At 39.3% G+C, this 16169-nt stretch overlaps 1 protein-coding gene and 4 non-coding genes across 9 annotated transcripts in view; all 5 read left to right on the top strand.

Annotated features, from left to right (window-relative positions):
• The window catches only part of TEX14 (testis expressed 14, intercellular bridge forming factor), a 104740-nt gene that overhangs the window by 4515 nt on the left and 84056 nt on the right, over positions 1-16169 (top strand). For 4 of the 5 annotated variants that reach the window (XM_072940201.1, XM_072940196.1, XM_072940199.1 and 1 more), the window contains exon 2: positions 1253-1320. The exons of the other annotated variant lie outside the window; for it this stretch is intronic. In XM_072940201.1, coding sequence (XP_072796302.1) covers positions 1316-1320 — 5 coding nt within the window. In that variant the 5' untranslated portion in view covers positions 1253-1315. The remainder of the gene's footprint in view (positions 1-1252; positions 1321-16169) is intronic. 5 annotated transcript variants of the gene reach the window in all.
• Positions 5564-5727, top strand: LOC116283631 (U1 spliceosomal RNA). The gene has a single exon (XR_004193269.1). It is a non-coding gene; the product is annotated as a U1 spliceosomal RNA (small nuclear RNA).
• LOC140686491 (U1 spliceosomal RNA) lies at positions 6730-6893 on the top strand. The gene has a single exon (XR_012060347.1). It is a non-coding gene; the product is annotated as a U1 spliceosomal RNA (small nuclear RNA).
• On the top strand, positions 13536-13700 carry LOC116277448 (U1 spliceosomal RNA). The gene has a single exon (XR_004186902.1). It is a non-coding gene; the product is annotated as a U1 spliceosomal RNA (small nuclear RNA).
• Positions 14751-14914, top strand: LOC140686490 (U1 spliceosomal RNA). Its single transcript, XR_012060346.1, has one exon. It is a non-coding gene; the product is annotated as a U1 spliceosomal RNA (small nuclear RNA).

Raw genomic sequence — 16169 nt, 5'->3', positions numbered from 1 at the left:
CTAATTTATCACCCTCCCCTTTCCCCTTTGGTAACCATAAATTTGTTTTTTATGTCTGTGACTCTATTTCTGTTTAGTAAGTAAGTTCATTTATATCATTTTTTTGATTCCATATGTAAGTGATATAATACGATATTTGTCTTCATCTGATTTACTTCACTTTGTATGATAATCTCTAGATCCATCCATGTTGCTGCAAATGGCATTATTTCATTCTTTTATACACTTTATCTATTCATCTGTCGATGGAAATTTAGGTTACTTCTATGTTTTCTTCAACCCATGTTACCAAATGAAACTTGGGTCGGCTCACAGTGCACAATCAAGCCAGTCTACTGACACTGGGTTGTGGTGAAGGAAAGTACAGCATTTATTCCAAGGCCAAGCAAGGACTGTGGGCAGGTAATGCTCAAAAGACCGAAACTCCCCGATGGCTTAAAGACAGGGTGAGAGAGAGGGTTGTGGGGTGCTTGATCAGCTCATGGACGTTCTTCTGATTGGTAGATGGGAAGGTAATAGGGAGCAAAAACACTTTCATTCTTCTGGTTCCAACCTGTCTGGGGTCTGTGTGCTTCTGGTTGGCATGTAGTTAACTTCTTCCACCTGGTAGGGGTTTCAGAATCTGCAAAAAGCTCAAGGATATGACTCAGAATATTATCCATAGCCCTTGAGGAACTAAATAAAGGTTCTTGACTTTGTTTAATGGCTAAACTGTTACTATTTTGTCTTGCTTGACTGTTTTCTCTTGTTTCTGTATTTTCTCTTTTCTGATTAAATTTGCTCTTTGGAACTCTGGGAAGGCCTAGGAGGCTAAAGTTTTTCTATAAACAAGAGGCAGGTGGAGGACATGGTGGGGGGTGGGGGTGGGGTCAGTCCTATAAAGGCCCCATAGGGTCTTGCTCAGTTACAGTCCCCCCTTTTCTTTGATACTCCTCAATCTTGAGGGGGAACAGGTGCAGGACAAGAAAGGTAATAAAGTTTTGGATAGAGAGGTTGATCATAAACTCAGCAGAAGAACTCGTTTTTAGGGGGACTCAGTTTCACTCAGAAATAATAACGTTAACATTTTCATTTATTTTTAATCTTCCTACAAATTCATATAATGTATATATTTGTTATCATAGTTGTGATCAAATTGTGAAGAAATGTATATATCTTATTTTTCACTTTATATTTTGTCAAAAGCTCTCTCTTTATGATTAAAAATTACTTTAAAATTAAGTTTAATGTTTGCATACTATTCTGTCCTTAGGTCCATCTTTCTAATCAGTGGCCTGTAATTGGACAGTTGAATTATTTCTAGTTTTCTGCTGTGATGAGGTAGGATGTGCTCTGAAGCTGGCTTGTTCGAATGTTTCCCTGTATGCCCCCCCTCTCTCCATACATTTCTGGTAGTAGAATTCCTTGGTCAAAAAGTATGCACATTTTCATTTTGTATCTTAATGCCAAATGTTTGCACCACTTACACTCCTACTAATAGTGGATGAGGGCTGATTTTCCTGCCTCCACCCTAGCACTGGCCCTTAGCAGTCTTTAGATGGTTATTTTTTTTCTTTTTTTGAGGCATAATTGACTTTCAATGGTTATTATCTTTTATGACTAAGAAAGTTTAAAAGTCTTTCCATATAATTTTATTGGCCAAGTATATTTTATCATTGTAACTATCTCATTTGTATCTTTTTCCCATTTTTAATTCTTAATAGTGGCAAAATACACATAACAAAAAATTTACCATCTTAACCATCTCTAAGTGTAAGGTTCAGTATTGTTAATTATATTCACAATGTTGTACAACCGATGTCCAGGACTTTTTTATCTTGCAAACCTAGAACTCTATACCCATTAAACAACAACTCACCATTTCCCCTGCCCCCAGCCACTGACAAGCCATTCTACTTTGCATGAGTTTGACGATTCTTGATACTTTGTACAAATGGAATCATACAGTATTTGTCTTTTTATGACTGGTTTATTTCACTTAGTGTAATGTCCTCAAGGTTCATTCATGTTATAGCATGTATCAAAATTTCCTTACTTTTAAAGGTTGAATAATATTCCATTGTATGTATGTAACACATTTTGTTTACCCATTCTTCTGTGAATAGGCACTTGAGTAGCTCTTACCTTTGGTCTACTGTGAGTCATGCTACTGTGAACATGAGTGTTTATCCTTTCCCACTTTTTAACTAGGCTACTTTTAATTTGAAATATGTATTTGTAATAGGTCAATGTTTTTATTATCAGAAACAATAACTAATATTTATTGTATTTACCATAGGCCAACCATTCTGCTCAGTTTTGTCTGACATGAAAACCCAAAATCCATATGCTGCCAACTCTCTCACGTGCGCCTATTCTATCATACAGGCTATTTGCCTAATCTGTATATTGCAGATACCTTCCCACTTTGTCATGTGTATTTAAACTTTATGAGGTTTTCTATTTTATTGAGGTCATGTATATGCAAAGTTTGTGTTTAATTCTAACTTCAGTAACATGCTTAGAAAGTCTTTCTTTTCTTCCAAAATTATAAGCATGGGGGAGTGGGGATATAGCTCAGTGGTAAAGTGTGTGCTTTAGCGATATGCGAGGTCCTGGGTTCAATCACCAGTACCTCCGTTAAAAAAAGAAAATTATAAGTATAATCATCTGTTTTTTCTACTTGCAGTTTATGATTTAATTTGAATTTTTTAATCTGATTTTTTTTAATGTAAAGTAGGAGGAAGAAAGCATTTTTTTTCTTTCTTTCCAGTGGTGAGCCAATTTTCTAAGCACTCTTTATGAGGTAATCAATCTTTTCTCCCACCTATATGAAATGCCACCTTTATCATATACTTTTATGTAGTTAGGTCCTATATTCCTGATATAAGTCATATTTATTGTGTATATTCTTTCACTATCCAACTAGATTCAGTTCATAAAGATTTTATAGGCTTAGTTAAGAGTTTTGCATTTTTTCATGAGTGAGAGTAATCTGTGACATGATTATGTCTCCTTTGGTTTTGGCAATGGAGCTTTACAACCTTTGCAAAATGAACTAAGAAGCTTCTCTATTTCTTCTATGCTAACTTATGTTAGTTTTAAACAAATACATATATTCCCTTATATTATTCTAATCCAAGAAATGTGGCTCACCTCAAAGGATAGTAAGATCAGTGGGGCTTCTGTGAGAATTACAGCATTAATGGTTTTCTTAACCTGCTTGAGCTGCAGAAGTGCGAAGGGCAGTCACCTTTTGCCCTAAGGCAGACTGTCTTGGACAAATATTTTGATAACTAGGTCCACAGCAGTGAAGTTCTTGTGAAATATTGAAACTAGCCTTGTGAAGGGCTCTGTGTTATTTGTTTAAGAAAGCACTGCTCGCACTATTTATAGTAGCGAAGACATGGAAACAGCCCAAGTGCCCAGCAACAGATGACTGGATTGGTTAAAGAAGATGTGGTTTATATATATATATATAATGTATATATATATATATAATGGGATATTACTCAGCCATAAAAAAGAATGAAATGTTACTATTTGCAGCAACATGGATGGACTTAGAGGATATCATACTATGTGAAGAAAGAGAAAGACAAGTATTATATGATATCATTTCTATATGGAATCTAAAAATTAATACAAATGAACTTATATACAAAACAGAAACAGACTCACAGACATAGAAAATAAACTTATGGTTACCAAAGGGGAAATGGAGGCAGGGAGAGAGATAAATTAGGAGTATGGGATTAACTGATACAAACTGCTATACATAAATAGATAAGCAACAAGAATTTACCAAATAACACAGAACTATATTCAATATCTTAGAAAACCTATAATGAAAAATAACCTGAAATATATATATAACTGAATCATTTTGCTAAACACCTTAAACTAACACAATATTGTAAGTCAAGTATACTTTTAAGATAAATAAATACATACATACATACATACTGCTAGTCACAAATGTTCTGAAAATGGCATTTTGAATTTAAGAGTTGTTTGGTGATAGCAGTAGCCTAATTCATGGATACCACTTTTTTCCCTTACATGTGTGGTTCCCAACTTTTTCAAGTTATCTAACTTTTATTTCACAAAACAAAATGTAGATATTTTGTTTCTAGATTACATACACATATATATTTATGTATGCATGTATGTATATAAGCATATATATATATTACATAATACTTCTTTCTTTGGGGGAGAGAGTCTATAAAAATCAAACCGGTAGACTGTCAAAAGGTCAGCCTCCAGGAATAGTTGTAGTTCACATCATGACCTCCCCCTTCCACCTCAATATTTTTTTATCTGTCTCACACACCTCTCTGTTTTGTTACTTATTGCTAATCTTTAATAAGATTTTTACAAATAGCATTATTTCTTCCTGCTTTAGAGACCTAAAACTCTGGGTATTTTATTTTCATGGAGGAGAGAAAATCAGAAGAGTCCTGTAAGATAAAAAGACTTTGGAAATAGGATGGGGTTGGGATTCTAGTGTGTTCATGGAGAGACAGCTGAAGAACAGTTAAACTTGAAAACTGATGCTAATTTACAGTGAGGCAGGAAAGAGAGGATTGAGAAGACTGATAATATTGATTATGTAGACATGAAATATGTAAATTATTAAGGCAGTAAATTACTGCCTGCGATGGAATTTGCTCTTTTTAAAGAGTCTAATACGAGTCCAGGAGGGCTCAGGAGTTTCCTGTAGAATGGATTCTCCAGTAGTCTTGTTCTGGATTTCAGAGACATCCGTGAAAAAGCAAACATATGACCCCATATTTGTAGTGTCGAGCTCAGGAGGATTTAAGAGTAAGTGGAAACACAATTTACTCTTGGCTTAGGAGGAGGGGAGACACTGATCACAAAAGTAGTTTCCATAGATGAGGGTCATCATCACACTCCCGCTGAACAGACCCTTACGATTTATCTAAATGGCTGTGTTGTAGGAGGGGACTCTGTGTGAGCTTTTCTCTAACTCCGTTCAAAGTTAGAATTAGTGTTTGTGCAACTGATCTTGCAAGTAAGGGTGATCATTTGCCTCATATTTGAAAGCGTATTTTGTACTTGTGCTTGAAGCTTTGAACTGACACCCTGTTTTTAGCACTACATAGACTGGATTTTCAAATGTAGTTTTCCCAAATGTCATCTTTTCAGACGTGCTTTCAGTTAAGTGGATAGCGGCTTGCTGAACTGCTAGAATCACAGCGACGTCATTAGCTCCAGCCCTTGAAGGAGGAACTAATTTGTTGTTCATCTTTACATCCATAGAGCGTCTTTGCTTTTAAGTTTTATTCCACTCACTATACCAGGAGGGACAAAATGACATCAGCAAAAGGGGTGGGGAATATGTAGATTAGCCCAGTGACTGACAGTTATGCTTACACTAGGTATATATTTCCTAAGATTTTGGCAATATCTAGATATATAAAATATTGCTGCGTGCTAAATACAGTTTGGAGACTACTCTAGAAGCGGGGAGTGGTCTATAAAAATACTTGAAAAAAGTAATCCTATCTACAGAGTGATTTGAATCTGTGGGTGAGGTGCCAGGCGAAGCTAGCGACTCATACTTACCTGGCAGGGGAGATACCATGATCACGAAGGTGGTTTTCCCAGGGCGAGGCTCATCCATTGCACTCCGGATGTGCTGACCCCTGCGATTTCCCCAAATGTGGGAAACTCGACTGCATAATTTGTGGTAGTGGGGGACTGCGTTCGCGCTTTCCCCTGATAGTTTTTGTTCAAGAGAAGAGTAAGTTTGTGGCCTTGGTTTTCTGTTTTGTAAACTACATCTGTTGGTGTGTTTTTAGTTGGTTTTTGTTTTCAAAAGTAGGAACTCTGCAATTTTTTGCTGAGGTGTTATTTTTGTCTTAAGGGGTTTGTTTTTTTATTTTGTTTTCCAAAGATCTCTTCTTCCTGCTGTGGTGAACTATCTGAAATATAAAGGATAAACTTCTTTAACACTGAGATTAGGGGACGCGTTTCTGGCCTTTTTTTGGTTTCTCAAGGTTACGTCTATATGTTGTTTGCGATCTGTTCGTGCATTTTCAGTCAGCAGACTTCTGTCCTCTTAACACCTAATCTCTCAGGCTGGAGGCGGGGGATAGCTCAGCGGTAGAGCGCGTGCTTAGCATGCAAAGAGGTCCTGCCTCCAATACAATAAAATACATAAGTGTCTCCCCCTTCCCCCAAAAATAACATGGGGAAAAAAAATGGATGTACGTAGTGGGCCTTCCTTCTTCCTCCTATAAGGGCCGTGTGATTACAGTAGGCGCACGTGGATATTTCGGGCCTTTTCCCCGCGGCCCTGCAAACCGCCCGCCCCCCCTCCCCAATTTCAAAACCTGAATGACGTACAGTCTGTTTTGCTAGAGTGAGGTAACATATTAACAGGTTTCGGAGGTTAGGACGCGGACATTTTGGTGGGTGAGTATTCAGCCTACCGCATCAGCAAAGGCCGGAGATGTGTTTGTCGGGCGCTGTGGAATGACGTCACTGAAAGATACTTGAAGTATGTAAATGACCGCAGTGTCTGCTGGTCTTGTTCACACTGTGCAGATACTAGTTATTTTCTGCAGTGTCCAGATCTACAAAAATCTGATTGTCCGTCTTTTACAGTTTGTAGAAGTGTTTGTTTCGTCAGTGACGGTCTGGAGCGTGCGTGCAGTGCATGACCGTATGTTTGAAGTGTTTGGAATGTGAGGGTGAGGTTGGAGGCAGCGTTGTGAGCTCATACTTACCTGGCAGGGGAGATACCATGATCACGAAGGTGGTTTTCCCAGGGCGAGGCTTATCCATTGCACTCCGGATGTGCTGACCCCTGCGATTTCCCCAAATGTGGGAAACTCGACTGCATAATTTGTGGTAGTGGGGGACTGCGTTCGCGCTCTCCCCTGGTTTTTCGCATTGTTTAAAGAAAGTTTTGTGTTGTCTTCAGCGTTGTTGTAGGCCCTTATAAGAGAAAAGATGTGGTGTTAAGGAATGGGTCTGAGTTACGTGGGTCGTTTGCATTTAGTGTGTGAGATTATCGCTTGGTTGTTTATCGTGTGTAATGAGAATTCAGGTTTGGTAATTCTTTGAGTAGGTTTAGGTTCATAGTAGTTAGGAACTGATATTTGCATGTGGTTTTATGTATGTATGTAGTTAGGTTTCAGGTGAGGGTATATTAAATGCTTTTTGACAGAGTGAAAAGTTTCTAAGCTATGCTTCTCCAGTGCCTTTTTACAAAAGTAAGAAGTCCTGTCTGGTTTTTGGCAGTGAAAAGAATGATGTTAATTTTTTTTTCTCCTCATTTTATGTGTGGGTAAGAAAGGATTAAGCTTGATTTGTCATAGGTTGGTTGGTCTTTTGGGTCACCTTGAAATCTGGATTCTTCAGGGTGTTGAAATAACCAGGATATTATTCTCTCTTAGCAACATTTTTCTAGGGCAGTCTACCTAGGCAAAGCAAAAATAAACAAGTGGGACCTGATTAAACTTACACGTTTTCTGCACAGCAAAGGAAAGCATAAGCAAAATAAAAAGACAAACTACAGAATGGGGGAAAAACTGCAAAAGGTGAGACTAAGGACGTAATTTCCAGAGTGTATAAACAGCTCATACAACTTAAAAAAAACAAAAAACAAAAAACCCAAAAACCCAACCCAATCCAAAAATGGGCACAAGACCTAAACATGCAGTTGTCCAATGAAGATATACAGATGGCCAATAGGCACATGAAAAAAATGCTCAATATTGCTAGTTACCAGAGAAGTGCAAATCAAAGCTGCCATGAGGTATCACCTCATACCTGTCAGAATGGCCGTCATTCAAAAAGTCTACAAACGATAAATGCTGGGGAGGGTGTGGAGAAAAAGGAACCCTCATACACTGTTGGTGGGAATGTAGTTTGGTGCAGCCATTATGAAAAACAGTATGGAGATTCCTGAAAAGACTGCAAATAAACTTACCATATGATTCCACAATCCCGCTTCTGGGCACATATCCAGAGGGAACCTTAATTAAAAAGGCACTTGCACCCTGGTGTTTATAGCAGCACTATTTACAATGGCCAAGACATGGAAACAACCTAAAAGTCCATCGTTGTCGTGTATTTATACAATAGAATACTACTCCGCCATAGAAAAGAATAAAATAATGCCATTTGCAGCAACATGGATGGACCTGAAGATTGTCATTCTAAGTGATGTAAGCCAGAAAGAGAAAGAAAAATACCATGAGATATCAATTATATGTGGAATCAAAAAAAAAAAAGTGGGGGACACAAATGAACTTATTTACAAGATGGAGACAGACTCACAGACATAGAAAACAAACTTCTTGTTACCAAGGAGGAATTCCACTGGAGCATGGAGGGATAAGTTGGGAATTTGGGATTTTCAGATACTAACTATATATAAAATATTTAAACAGCAAAGTCCACTGTATAGCACAGGGAGCTATATTCAACATCTTGTAATAGCCTGTAATTAAGAAGAATATAAAAAGGAATATCTATAACTTAATTGCCATGTTATACACCAGGAATTAACACATTGTAAACCGACTATAAGTCAATTAAAATTTTTCGTTAGTCACCTGAGTATTATTTTGGGGACTTTGCTTAAAACTGAACAATGAGAGACACAAAGTACAGGTATTTTGCAACATGCTTTTAAAATTTCTATCAAAAATAATACATATGCCTCATTTAAAAAGTCAAGTAGTCCTTTTAGACTTACAAACTGAGTTCTTTGCCCACCTCTTCTCATTCTTCAGGTTTCATTTCAGAGGGAGGCACTTTCCACTCTAAAAACAACTAAAATTTGATTCTTCTGACATTTATGAATCTTCATGTTTCTAAACCATTGTGCATAATGTTATCTTCTGGTGCATCCATTTTTGACAGGGTTTATTTATTTGTTTATTTTCAATATATTTTATTTTTTTAACATTTTTTATTGATTTGTAATCATTTTACAATGTTGTATCAAAACAGGGTTTATTTTTGATAGTGATAAATGAGGATTTAGCTCTCTTGTACCACCATGTCTTTTCTCTTTTTCCTAGTACAGTTTAAAAAACACTTGGTTAAATCACTTGGTTAAATCAATATTTGGTGTTCATATTACTCTTAGGCAAACATTATTCACAGCAGAGCATTGTCACTGAGTGTCATTTTTTTCCTTTAATTTTTCCTCTGGTTAGTTTTTTCCCCCTCTGCTTCAGTTTATCTTTTTTTCACTCGGTTACTTTTCTTCTACCCATTCCTGATTCTTCCCACACCTTCCAATAGCCTCTTCTTTTCCATAAGGCCAATCATATTAAGTGGTCTTACTAGTTTAAATGTGTTTTTTTCTTCTAGAGATATGTCTAGTTCCATTTTTCTTCTACCTAAATCCAGTGCTCTTTCAGCCTACTGCGTGTTTTAAATGGGTATGAAATTCTAGTTTGGAGTTAAATTTTCCTTCATGATTTCAAAGGTGTCACTTTTTTGACTTCTAGACTCTAGAAGCTATTGAGAAGGCTTTCTGATTCCTGATCCTGTTTATGTGACATATGTGACTGATTGTCTCATTTTCAGAAAAGTTAATGAGGCATCTCTTTATTTTTATTTCTCTGTAATTTCCTAATGATGTGCCTCAGTGTATCTTAAAGCCATTCGCTGTATGGGGCACTTGATGAGGGCCCTTTCAACCAGGAAGCCTTCCATGTTGGGAAGTTCTCTTGAATATTTCATTAGTGATTTCCTTCCCTTGGTTTTTTTTTTTCTCTTGGCTTTTAATTTTTCTAGAACTCTCCATATTTGGATATTAGAACTCCTACAATCATCTTATAGGAAAAAAAAAATCTGTTCTCCATCAATTCATCTTTGTTGCTCAGCTCATGTATTCAGTTTTTTATTTCTGTCATCATCTTTAAAAACTTTTCTTTTGTTTTTAGTTTCTGCTTTGTATAGCTTCTTGTACTTGTTTTTCAGATGCAAGGTCTTCTATTATCTCTCTGAGGATTTGGGGGGATAATTAGGTTTATTTATTTATTTATTTTATTTTTCAGTGGAGGTACTGGGATTTGAACCCAGGATCTCATGCGTGCTAAGCATGTGCTCTACTACTGAGCTATACCCTCCCCCTCTCTCTGAGGATTTTAATGATTGTTTTCATTTCCTTTTTTAGTTTTCTTTCTTTTGCATAGACTGTCTCCTCCATATTGTCTTGTTTTGGTTGGTTGGTTTAGCTGCTGTTATAATCGTCTCCTTATGTTAACAAGTAGGGAGCTAGTTGGAAGCTCTGGGGGCCAAGGTGAGGTGGATGGTCTTTCTGCTTGCCTGTAGACTGATCTGCCTACATCTTTGTAGAGAAAGTCCTTGTTGACATCTTTGGAACTTTTTTCTAGGTTGTTCACATTCCTCAGAGGAAATGTTCAGTATCCTCAAAGGTTAAGAACCTGGTTGCCAATGTCCTGGAAACCAAATGGAGGCTGAGAGGGAGGAGGTCTCAGCATTCTGCCATTGGAATGCATATATACATCCTCTTTCTGGTAGATGTTTAAACTTTCACCTGAGCTTTGAGGCTTCTCCATAGAGCCTCAGCTGTGCCTTTCTCACCACTTTAGATAGTGCCAGGGTAGGGTAGTTATCCAGCAGCATGGAGAAAGAGGGGTGTGGACATATCTTCTGGAACAGCTTTCCATAAACTTGGTTCTTTAGTATTTTCCCATTTCACCTGGTTCTAGAAGTTCTGGTACTGTTAAATCTGGAGTTTGAGTATTCTGCAATGTCATTTGGGTTAGTTTTTAGTTTTCCCCAGAACTGGCTTAAGATTTGGCCATCCCTGGTCTTGTTGTGTCATTTATCATTTATAACTGTCAAAAACATGTTACTGTTGTTCCTTCTGTTCTCTCCTTGAAAGTTGTTGCCTTTTAAAAACTGCTTTTCTGCAGTTATTGTGGGGTTTTGGGAGGGAGTGAAATTTATAGGTATTCAATATACCATCTCTACCCAGAACCCAGAATTATTTGCAGTAGTGAAAATTTGAACCAACTTAAATGTCCAGCAATAAAGGGAATGATTATATGAATTACGATCCAATCATAAGATGACTATCATGAAGAAATTTTAAATTTTGCTTCCTATAAGTTTTTAATGAGAGAGAATGAAGCTAATGGGTAAAGTAATATATGCAGTAATTATATATTGTGTTATTTCAACTATTTTAAAAGAAGCAAACAAGAAAAGCCCTGCTCGAAAGGCCTACAGTGTAGTGGGGGAAGTAACCCTGAATGCCAGGCAGAGAAGAATCCAGGCAGTAACATAGGCACAGTCTAGACTGTGCTCAAGGTCAAGCACAGGTGTTACTGTGTCCTAAAATTGACTGACAGGAACCAGGCCAACCTCTGGTACAACTCCCAAGTGATCTTACCAGGGTTATACTGCTGTCTTAGTAGTTCCAGTGGCTGCTTTTCATGTTGTTTATAATCAATCCTTTTAGCTCCATGCATAAGCAGTAATAAAAAAGTGAATTCAGGCTTCAGAGATAGAGACAGGTGTTGATCTGTGGCATTTAAAAAAAACTTCACACCCACACAAGTTAGAGAGGCTGCAGTATATAAAGACCTTTTCTCTGAGTCGTGGTGCAATCAGCTTGTACTGTTGGGAATAGATGTTTAACTCTGCTGGAGTATGGAAAGGAACTACAATCATGCTTTCCCTGATAATTTGCTTTTCCAAAGGCTGTATTTCTTCTTCCTTCCTTCCTTCTATCCTTCCTTCCTTCTATCCTTCCTTCCTTCTATCCTTCCTTCCTTCCTCATTTTCTTTCTTTTTCTCTCCCTCTTCTCTCTCCTTCCCTTCCTTCCTTTTCATGTATCATTCAGTCCACCCCACTTAAAGTGTAAAATTCAGTGGTTTTTAGTATACTCACAGTTTTGCAGTCATCACCACAATAAATGTTATAAAATTTTTATCACCCTGGGGTCCCCTTTTTTAACAAATAGTAATGTTCCCTTTACTACTTGTAGTATGTTCATAGAAAATATGAATATTCAAGATGTTCATAGAAAATAGAAGCTATGTATATATATATACTTCCCCCACAAGCGACATAAATGTCCTAACTGTAAAATAAAGAAGAAATAAAAATTAAATGTTATCATAAAATATTTTAATATGTAACTGCTTGGTGTGGCTACACAAGGAAACAAAAATGTCCCCATGCATTTTCAAAACTACCCCTTGAGTGTGATGGCAGAGTCAAGAACTACTGGTTTATGTGGAGGTTTGAAATAGCAGAGCAGAGGGCATTTAAAAGATGTAAATATAATATAAAAGGAATACCAGAAAGCAGCTAAGATGTGGTTACAGTTTGCATGAATTTGTAGTTGGAGGATCACAACTTCCTCGAGCAGTGCTGGGGAAAATGGGAGTAAAGGAGGTGACTGTTGGATCTATCCCCTGATGGAGGACGTGTGCTATGCTGCAGCATAAAGGGAGGAAGATGAGGTGGTTAAGGGGCTAGTGAGTCAAATGGCATCTAGAATCTGAAGAATCAAATGAACTGAGTGGTACAGATTTACTGAGAGAGACTTATCCTGGTTCAAAACACATAAAATGGTGGGAGAATATGACAGCAACAAAACAGATTTTTCACATGTATCACTTAGCAAAAAAAGAGAAAGTCACAGGGATCAGAAGAAAAACTCCAGAGGGGAAACGTAGGAATGGACGCTGTGTATTCCCTAAGGACATCTGTCCATGCTCAGAAGCGCGGGGTCAGGTGTGAGGTGGCGGGGTTAACAGAGCACGGGCAGGGGCGGGAGACAAAACCTAGGTAAGGGATCTGACTGGATCTCCCTCCTCATTCTGTAAAACCGAGGAACAGATTCAGAGGGCTAGAAGCTTATCGCGAGCCGTGCAATGTGACACTAAATTGGAGTCCAGATCTTGGGAGTCCAAACCCTTCACTCTTTGCCCTTCTAGCAGGTAGCCACGACTTTCTCGGCTTGACGCCCTGCTCCTGTGCCTTTGTGGAACAGGAGGGAACGTTGCGGGGCTGGTTTAGAGCGTTGGTATCCAGGCAAGGATGCCGGCTGAAGCTGGCTCCCGACTAAAGGTCTTCCGCGTCCGTTTGCTCCGGGGACTTCACACATGGTGAAAGGGAGACCTTAGGCTACGCCAACATTGGGGGAGGGGTGGATTTGTGTCAGGAAAGTAGCCTGATCACGCCACTTAGGTCGGAGCGAGTGGGAGGAGGAAGAAGTCTTCCCCAGCAGCCGGGAGGGGGCGCAGCCGTCAACCCCCGGGAGCACTTCTGCCTCTGGGACCTGCCGGTTGCACAAGACGTTTTGCCGGGAGGTGGAGTATGTAGATGAAGACAGCGCGTTTTGGAACCGTCTTGCCTGGAAAGCCGTGCTGGATTATCTATTACCAATACTAAGACATAGTATGAAAATCTGTTTTCTTGGGCTTCTTAGAAAAAGGCTACTTGGAATCATTTCAGGAGTGACCGAAACCTTACAGTGGTGTGCACAGCAGCGGGCAGTGTCGGGGCTAGTTCGTAGTTCATACTTACCTGGTACGTGAGATACCATGATCACGAAGGTGGTTTTTCCCAGGGTGAGGTTTATCTATTGCACTCTGGGTGTGCTGACCCCTGTAATTTCCCCAAATGTGGAAAACTCGACTGCACAATTTGTGGTAGTGGGGGACTGTGTTCGCGCTTTCCCCTGGCATACATGTTTTGACTGGACTAGGTGAAACTTTTTATGTTTATTTCTATTGTCAACCTCGTAGTTTAGAGTTTGTTTATGATATCTGGTTTGTCTTAAGCTTCACACTAGGGTTCTTTTTCTGCTTTTTGTTCTTGTATTAAGGAGAGCGTGTTTTTTTGTCAGAAGATTTATTTATTTATTTATTTTTTTTTTGCTTTCCAAAGGTCTTGTTGCTGTTGTAGTGAGTTATATACTGTAAGCAGTAGTAACTTAAGTTTGTTTCATTGCTCTAGATGTTGGAGAGAGTATGTTTTTTGACCTTTTCTGCTTTTTGAAGGGTGTCTACAAAAACGTTTTTTGTAATCTGTTCGTTCATTTTCAAAGCTGACAATGTAGCATTTCCTGTTTGCTGACTTCTCTCCTGTCCTTAGACTTAAACCTGTTGGGGGTCCAGAAGGGATGTCAGTGGTAGAGCTTGTGCTTAGCATGCGCAAGATCCTCGGTTCAATCCCCACTGTCTCCATTCAAATAAATAAAAAGCGAAGTATCTCCCTCTTCCCCAAAATACAGCATGAAGAAATGTTAAATGGATAAACGTCTCAGGCCTGCCTGCCTCCTCCTTAGGCCCTGTGATCACAGTAGGTGCACCTGGATGTTTCAGACCTTTACCCACCTCCATCTCAAAGCCTTAATCACGTAGTCTTGCTACAGTGAGGTAACATACACAGGTTCCGGGGATTAGGACGCAGACATTTTTCGTGGGTGAGTATTCAGCCTACCACATCAGCAAAGGCCGGAGATGTGTTTGTCGGGCGCTGTGGAATGACGTCACTGAAAGATACTTGGAGTATGTAAATGACCGCAGTGTCTGCTGGTCTTGTTCACACTGTGCAGATACTAGTTATTTTCTGCAGTGTCCAGATCTACAAAAATCTGATTGTCCGTCTTTTACAGTTTGTAGAAGTGTTTGTTTCGTCAGTGACGGTCTGGAGCGTGCGTGCAGTGCATGACCGTATGTTTGAAGTGTTTGGAATGTGAGGGTGAGGTTGGAGGCAGCGTTGTGAGCTCATACTTACCTGGCAGGGGAGATACCATGATCACGAAGGTGGTTTTCCCAGGGCGAGGCTTATCCATTGCACTCCGGATGTGCTGACCCCTGCGATTTCCCCAAATGTGGGAAACTCGACTGCATAATTTGTGGTAGTGGGGGACTGCGTTCGCGCTCTCCCCTGATGCAGTTAGTTTAACAGTAGATTAGATTTCTCGCTTTGTGTTGTTTCTTTGCTCTAGTCTGGGAGTTATAGGCGCTTGGGTTTTCACTTGGCTCTTAAACTGTGAGTTCTATTAACGGACTTCTACTTTGAGCAGTGAGAATATCGTTCCCAAAGGCTGTTTGTTATTCTTGTAAGGGGCTATTTGTAAGTATTTACTATTTAAGTCTGTTTCACTGTTCTGAATATCAAAAGAGAGTACTTTTTTGGCTCTTTCTCTCTTGTCTGTTGTTTGTGTTCGTTCACTTTGAAAGCCAAGAGTTTAGTATTTTTTGCCTGCTGACCTCTGTCCTCACACCTAAACTCGGGCCGCCTGGGGGAGGGGGTAGCTCGGTGGTAGTGTTACAGAAATGACAGGCTAGCCAAGAAACAAGTACCACTCGGAGGGTCGGAGTACTCAGATTTATTATGCTGGCAGGCTCAGAGGGGCTTCTGCTCCGAAGCTCTGAGCACCTCCAAGACGTGTGCATGAGGTTTTACAGGGTTAATTTACAAGCTTGGGGTATTAGGCCAATAGGCATGGAACAGCTTTAGCAGCATCATTATCACAAAAGTAGAGGCAGGGAGGGAGCAAACCAACATTTCAAGGCCAGATATGTCTCTTTGAAAATCCAGCTGACTAGCAAATAAAACAAAACAAAACAAAACAAAAACATGAGCAGGGAATCAGCAAACCGACACTTGTTACACTTAGATTCATGAGTTAGCTTATTAGCTGAGCCTGTCTTTTCCTTCTCAGGTTTATTCAGATACATTGAAAGGCAGGAGAAAGGCCACGAGGTGTAGGGGTTGAGTGCTCAGATTAAAAGTAGGTACACATTCCATAGACAGAATGTGGGCTGTCTCCGAAGAGGAAGAGAGAGGCTGCCGCAAGATGCTGTATTGATGGTTTTTATGGGCTTGGTGGCTTCATATGCTAATAAGTGGAAGGACCAGTCTAAGTAGCCTGGGGAGGGGGCTGGGATTCCCAGGAAGTTGGCCATTTCAAACTCTTTGACCTTTTGTGGCTAGCCTTGGGACTGCCATGGTGCCTGTGGGCATGTTATTCACCATGTTACTGTATTACAGTGAGTGTATAATGAAGCTCAAAATCTGCTAGAAGTTAAATCTGTCATCATCTTTAGCCTCAAGGCCTTCTAGGGGTTGAATCTTTCACCATTTTGATATTAATTGCTGTAGCATTCGTTGAATGGCTGTGCCCTGCCCCATTCCTGTC

This window comes from Vicugna pacos, chromosome 16 (genome assembly GCF_048564905.1).
Source record: "Vicugna pacos chromosome 16, VicPac4, whole genome shotgun sequence".
NCBI lineage: Eukaryota > Metazoa > Chordata > Mammalia > Artiodactyla > Camelidae > Vicugna > Vicugna pacos.
Note: the sequence above shows the minus strand (reverse complement) of the source record. Positions and strands in the feature narration are given on the sequence as shown.